This window comes from Bidens hawaiensis, unplaced genomic scaffold (genome assembly GCF_021521415.1).
Source record: "Bidens hawaiensis isolate Kalapana, Puna unplaced genomic scaffold, B.hawaiensis_p1.1 tig00011824_1, whole genome shotgun sequence".
Classification (NCBI taxonomy): domain Eukaryota; kingdom Viridiplantae; phylum Streptophyta; class Magnoliopsida; order Asterales; family Asteraceae; genus Bidens; species Bidens hawaiensis.
In genome coordinates this window covers 672,288-679,605 of record NW_027491941.1, presented here as the reverse complement: position 1 = coordinate 679,605, position 7,318 = coordinate 672,288, and the positions used below count along the sequence as shown (strand labels likewise).

At 34.1% G+C, this 7,318-nt stretch overlaps 1 protein-coding gene across 1 annotated transcript; it reads left to right on the top strand.

Moving 5' to 3' along the window:
- The first annotated feature begins 308 nt into the window (after positions 1-308).
- Positions 309-5,628, top strand: LOC143539196 (actin-related protein 2/3 complex subunit 2A-like). Its single transcript, XM_077032578.1, has 11 exons — positions 309-401; positions 734-884; positions 990-1,056; positions 1,165-1,372; positions 1,459-1,628; positions 4,128-4,205; positions 4,286-4,418; positions 4,498-4,589; positions 4,802-4,858; positions 5,225-5,293; positions 5,386-5,628. The coding sequence occupies exons 2-11, from the start codon at positions 823-825 to the stop codon at positions 5,416-5,418; spliced, it is 969 nt and encodes a 322-aa protein (XP_076888693.1). The 5' UTR covers positions 309-401; positions 734-822; the 3' UTR covers positions 5,419-5,628.
- The last annotated feature ends 1,690 nt before the right edge of the window (positions 5,629-7,318 follow it).

Here is a 7,318-nt window from a genome sequence, read left to right as displayed (position 1 = left end):
GTTAAATGAGACTCGAGAACACTACGTTACCCTTGTTTTACACTTGTTTTCCTCTCTAATCTAATCTCAACCATTTAAATCTAAAATGATCAGACAAGATTATCTTCCTACAAAAATTAATATTCTTATTATAACTCAACCATTATTATTATTATTATTAAATTTCATTGAATAATAATAATATTATTATTATTACATGTAAAAGATTGTAAGCTTTTGAAAAGAGGGGAAAAAACTAAACCTGATTTGGGATCATTATTATTATTATTTGATACGGTCGTGTTCGTCTTCTTGTTCCTTCCGATTGTATTCTTGAGCGTCACTTGTCCTCAAGGAAACCCAGTTGCAAACATTTGGAATCCAACTTAACATAACACTCTCGATTCACTCCCATTTCAAAGGTAAACGTCGTATCCATCTATCTATCTATCTGGGTTTAGTTTAACGGCCCGGCTGCCTAATAGATCCAGAGATTTGAATGCCGATTGGATTGGATTCATTCATTCATTCTAGGTCTGTTATTCTTTTTACTAATTCTATCTATAACAATTTAGGGATCATTGAATTGAATTTAGGGATATGACAATCAAACCCCAACCCCATCCCATCCCATCCCATGGAAATATACCCCAAACCCACCCGACACAATTGGGACCAGTTTGGGAATACCTAAACCCGACCTATTGTCATCCCTAATTCATAACTTTAATATAATATTGTATTGAATATGAAGGATGTGAAGTGAAAACGAAAGCATAAATCAAAGTTGCCGAGAGACCATGCGTGATCGAACCATACTACATACAGATAGATAGACAGACCATGATATTACTTCAGTCTCATTCAAGATACCTCCTACAGATCTTGACTAATCGCGTTCAAAAGTAACTACCGTCCTTTTCCTTTCTTATTATTAAAAATGCATGCTTCAATATTATAATTTAATAATTCAAATGCATTAGCACTCATTATGTATGTTGGTTTAACAGTATTGATAAAGGAGTTGAGTTGGATTGCCACTGGGTTGAATTTGATGATGTTCGTTACCATATCCAGGTTACCTGCTCTAATCACTTTACTTATATCATGCTTCGTTGATAGAAAAATGAATAATATGGGAAATATAGCTTCATAGGTTTTTTTTTTTTTTTTAAATTGTTGCAGGCATCAATAAAGAATCCACATCTTCTACATCTGTCAGTATCACTCCCGACACCACCTCCAGAGACTGCTTTCTCAAGTGGCCTTCCAGTTGGAGCTATCGAGGCTATAAAAGCAGCATATGGCAATGTTGTTCAAATCCTTGATCCTCCAAGAGACGGCTTTAATCTCACCGTTAAGCTTAACCTCTCCAAACTTCCTCCAAATGAAGGTATAATAGTTATAAAACAAGCCAAGCCACTTTAACAAAGTAACATGCATCATCTGTTGATGATTAATATTTTCTTGATTGTGCAGAGAATAAACAGACTCTTTTGGTAAAGATTGCATCTGTAAGGGAGGTAGTGATGGGGGCCCCACTAAGAGTAATCTTGAAGCGCCTTGGTTCAAGGACTGTGCCTTCCAATGCAGGAATGCTTATTTCCCTTGTGCACCGACCAAATGAATCATTCTTCCTTGTTCCACAGGTACTGTAGTTTCTTTCTTGCTTCATATATTATGGTAATGAAAAAGCTTGATACTTTAGACTGATTATTTGATGAAGAGGATCAATTAAGTTGGTATATTATATATTTTTCATTTTAGTTCAGATGCATTTTCTAATCATGAGAGTAAAGGGAAACTTCAGTTGCAGTTGCGTACATCGGATTAACTATCATATTATGTATTATTTCTTTTGATGCTTGATGAAATTGCCACTGTACTTGGGTAGGGTAATGAAACTGGCCTAAAAATGTTGAAGTATGATGCCCAAGACGTGCAAGTTTTCTGGTATTTATACACCTTATGGGGCTTGCAACCAAATTTTCACTCCTTAGAAAGTTTATTGGGATGTTAAGGTCTGTTGGGCTAGCCTTCACATTTTTTTTTATTTTCATGTTCTTGAAGTGTTCAGTATAGTTTGCCAGTTGAGACCGAAATCTAGTTCCATAATTCCAGTGGCACACAATAAGTACCAATTTAGGGGTGATGCACACACAAAATTGGGTCTTAAAATAGTTTTGATGTCTAAGCTCATGAATATATTCCAGCCAAATTTACTTAACTTTCTTATGGAGGATCTAATTACCAATTAGTAAATTTTTAATTTGTAAAAAAACCTAGGGTCATAGAGAACTAGGGCCGGAAAAATCAATTAGCAACTTTTTTTAGAGGATCTTGACCTAAAGGGGTGAGTAGCGGAGTACCTTGAGTTGAGTGAAAGTTCCAAATTAGGTTGGAAGTTGGAAGTAGCTAGTGGCTTATAGGAAATACAAATAACTATATCCATTCCACCCCCACTCCAATCAATCAAGTTTAACATTTTAGCATATTATTCGTGCCTCCATCTTTCTATCCATGTAAGATAAAATAAATGTCTTCAACACTCCGATTTTGCTATTTGTTTACTCCATGGTTGTGGATTACACATGAAGAAAATGTGGGTGGGTTTTGGAGGGGGTGTTGACGGAGATTGACACATACAAGAGAATCTGTTAACCTGTTTAAAGGTCACACTTTTAAAATTAGTAGTGTTTCAGAAATAATATGTAGCCCAGTTATCTAGGTGATCATTCATAATCATCCAAACCAGAATAACTAGTTAACTTGGGTTACTTATTTAGTATCTTTTGGTATGTCCTTATGGAAAGATACACCTCTTAAAGTTTCATACTTCTTATTGAGCCTCAAGACACATGTGTGAATTAAATGTAAAGTTCATACACTACAAGTTCAGTAAGTCGGGTATGGATGTTAGTAACAAGAAACAGAACTTAAAAAATCCAATCATTTAGCCCAAACAAAACCAAATCATGAAGATCAAATAAACACCATCAGTCTAATAGAGAACTCGAGTGTAGACTGTGAAACAACTAGCGAGAAAGAAAAGTTTACCCTCACGAACTAATTACACTAGTTGCATAAACATCTGAAGATAAGATATTTGCGAATATTTTGGAACATTGTGAAAGTTTATATTATCTGGCTGGTACCAATATTTATGGATTTGTATATGCGGGTAGTCTCTGATTTATCTTTGTTTCACACGTTTTCATGCTAGCAGTGTTGTAGAATTCGCTAGGCGCTAATCGGTCGGTGGGGGGTACGGACTAGCGAATTAATCAGGATTAGTCAGATTGGAATTTTGATATGTAACGTTTCAAAGTTGTATGTATATCATTTTGAAAAATTAGATATCAAAGGTCACATAAATACCTCAAAATTCACATAGTATAGTTCATACACAAACAATTAAATGTAAAGTCGGAAACATAACAAATAAATGAGCAAACCTAGGTCTGACTGCCTTTAAAAAAAGATCCTATATGACCTGAGTTTGACCAACTACTGATTAGCGGGTCTGATTAGCTGAAATCACATAGGTGAGATAGCGATTACCGCCTAGAAACGATTTTTACAACAGTGCATTTTAGTTTTCTATTTGTGGAGAGGAAATGTAACATAGAGGAAGGAAATTGATAAAAAAAGAAGTATCAAGAATAGAGAAATGCAGGGCCACAGATAGAATGGGGTTTTCTTTATAATTTCGTTGTCCATAAGTTAAACTGGAATATTATATTATTATTTGTGATAATATTCTTCACAATGGCGTTTCGACAGCGATTTCAGTATATATTTACGGCCAATGTGAAGATGAGAAATATGGTAATTTCAGCATCTAAATGGGCTTTCGGGTTCTAAAGGCTGATGCAAATGAATTCTTCAAGAAATATTAGAACTTTTGGTGTGTCAATATTTACCATATAAGAGTTCCCAAAGATTGTTGATGGTAACTAGTGGGAAGTAATTGGACACAATAAGTTTGCTTCTTAATCGATGATATTTTATGCTCACGTCTTTTTGCTATATCTTTTATACTGCTACCTTCAGTTGTGTATTTTGAAGTTTTCTCCATATAGAAATGTTCATAATCTCATGACCAGTTTTCTGGTATTCCACCAATCACTTATTAATTATTATGGCAGGTAGACAAGGCAACTGTGGTGTTTCCTATGAGATTCAGTGATTCAATCGACACTGTTCTTGCGGCATCATTCTTACAGGTTATACTTTGTTTATTTAAACTCAACATGTTTTCAGAAACTGTTACTCTTTATTGAAACATATACTATTGCTTTTATAGGAGTTTGTGGAAGCAAGACGTACTGCTGGACTTCATAATGCCCCTGCTTGTCTGTGGTCTGCTTCCCCTCCAAATGAGTTAAAGGATGCCCCTGAACAAGCCTTATCTGCAAATGCTGGCTTTGTTTCATTTGGTAATGCTGGAAACTACTTTAATAGCTGGTTTGTTTGTTTATGAACATTTTTAATCGCCTATTTATTTAACACATCCAGTTATTTCTCCACGCCATGTGGAAGGAAAGAAGCTGGACAAAACCATTTGGAGCTTATCAACATTTCATGCATACGTGAATTATCATGTGAAGGTGAGATTTCTGCCTTTTTTTTTCTCTTAAAGTCTGCGCCTTTTTTTTTGCTAATAGTTATTATTTTTCTGCATGGAATCAAATTATGTGTTTTGGTTTTGGATAATGGGGCTACATTAGTGGTTATGTATTTTTCAGTAAATATGTCTATTTTTTTATTTCGTTTTGTATGAATTGACATTTCATGTTTTTTTGTGCACGTTTGGTAACAGTGTTCCGAAGGTTTCATGCATACTCGGATGAGACGTCGGGTGGAATCATTAATCCAGGTAAATTTCACCTTCAGTTGAAAGGATAAATAAGTAATTTTAGTTGACGATAAAAAGAATCAATTTCTTACAACTGGGTATGAAACTGTCTTTTTGCTAAATAATCAGATTAACGGAATTTTAAAACCATTTACTACAATCTTAAATTGCAATCACCGGAAAAAGTAGTTTTAAAACACAAATCCTAACACCCCCTAGATATAATGCGGCTCATGCCTGCGTGTTATACCTCTAAAGACTGAGGTGATTCATCTTTCTATTTTATGTTTCTCAATTATATAACTTGTGATTTGAAGGTAATCGTAATCACACATGTGATATATCTGCAAGTTTGTGTGCTAAAAATATGTATGCATTGTTTTTCAGGCTTTGGATCGGGCCAAGCCCGATGACAATGCAAATATAGCAGCCCAAAGTAGATCTTTCAAAAGACTGGTATGTCATGACCCATCCTATTTTTTCAATAACAATGTTTTTTCCTTTTATGCTTGTATAACTCTCAGCTAATTTAACCCGGTTTACTGCAGAGCATTGACGCTTCACGAGGAAATTCACATTAGCGGGAAACACTGACTTTTGCCTGTCTTTTGTGCTGCACTTTGAATATGTAGTGTTTATTCAAGAATTATTCCTGCAGGCACTTGTGTCTGATGAACATACTTTTTTTCTTTCTTTTTTCATTGGAGTATATTCTTCACTAGAGGTTGAAAGTGATGCATCAATACTTTTAATCATGCTCTTGTAATGCTCTTGCTTTTCTTTCCTTTATTTTTTTTGCATTATTTCTTATAGTTTCAATTAACAATGAGATGCAAAAAGCTAAACATAGGGGTGGCACTTGTCGAGTTGGCTGGTTGTATTGATGAACCTGAACACTTCCCGAATCCCGTATATTTATTTGTGTAACAGACGTCATCCCTAACTCAAAACACACTTATAATCTAGCAAGATGAACGTTACAAGTCTAATTAATATATCTAAATGACTTAAAACGGGCCATGTCTGACTTGATATGAGTTAGTAGACGAAGTGTCGTATTAACAATGGCTCAAAGCATTAAGGAACGCTGATTCATAAAACCTCAAAACAGAACAAGCAAGTTGGTGGTGTGGAGCTAAAAATGATGAATTTCATGATTATGTATTTGCACATGCAAGAATTTATGATGATAGAAGTTTCCTAATGCGATGATAGGTTATGTTTCATCATCATCATTATTGATCATGTATAATGCGCAGTCATATATGGTGATCAAAAGTTTTTGTTGCCACTGAAAAAATTCTAGTAATTTCGTTTTATGCATGCATTTCTTGGTACCACACCTGTTGGTATGAACTTATAACTGTCGAAATAAAAGAAAAAAAAATCAAGAAATTAGTTAAAAAAAATTTCATGCGTTATACATGTATATACATTTACGTCATAAACATAAAACTTTACTAATAGATCAATTAGCCATGAGATACACAACTTAAAGTTGAGCATCTACTTTTACTTTATTTGATCAAAATTTTCCCATCAATAATGGCTTAAACTAATATGAGACACGACATATGAATGAATATATTTGGTGCTTAGGTAAGTAGTTAAAAGTAGATACACGACTTGCGTATCGTATAAACAATATGTGTGAAATTGTTATGAAATGGTGATAGATAAATATAACATATTTTGTGGGTGGATTTGTACACAGTAAAAACAAAAGAGGACCCCCCGGTTTTTAATTGATATGAAGATAAATATGAATATATGCTCTGCAAACTTCTGAGACTTGGTGCTTCTGTCTTCAAAAAAAGCCATTGACCACATCATAATACTAGTTTCCCAAACCCACACAGACATAGGGCCATGCCAAGAATGAATCCCAACAAACTTTATTTAGTGTAGTAGAATATAAACATTGCTTTTGCTTTTTACTTTATCTTTTCCTTTTTCTTTTTCTTTTTATTGGAGTGCCCTAAAGCCACAAATAAGAGCCTCTTCAAAGAATTGTTTAAATTTATTTATTATGAGATTTAAAATAATTATGGATGACAATAACTGTGATGAAAGTTTTAAATGAACACTCATAATTTCATAACCAATTTGACAAAAAAAAAAAAACTTATATATAGATTTAATTATAACATGAAATCCAAACTTAACAACTCAAACTACATTAAGCGTTTGTTAATTACAAATACGAGTTTCTTTACGTGGATTATACCATATGAATTTATAGATCCATGCAAATCCAGTGAACTTTATATAATGGTGGGCTATAAGAAGACCATCCAACAAATCCCCACCTTGATAAACATTCCATTTGTTTCCTCTCTTTCTCAATATTCTATACTTTTGTCACCTGACCTCCCTAGGGCTCATCACTTTTGGTAAACAAATCTTACTATATGGACATTTGACCCTTGAAATGTGGATCATCCAAGGCACATTACCATAAGTTGATGACATACTTGTTCA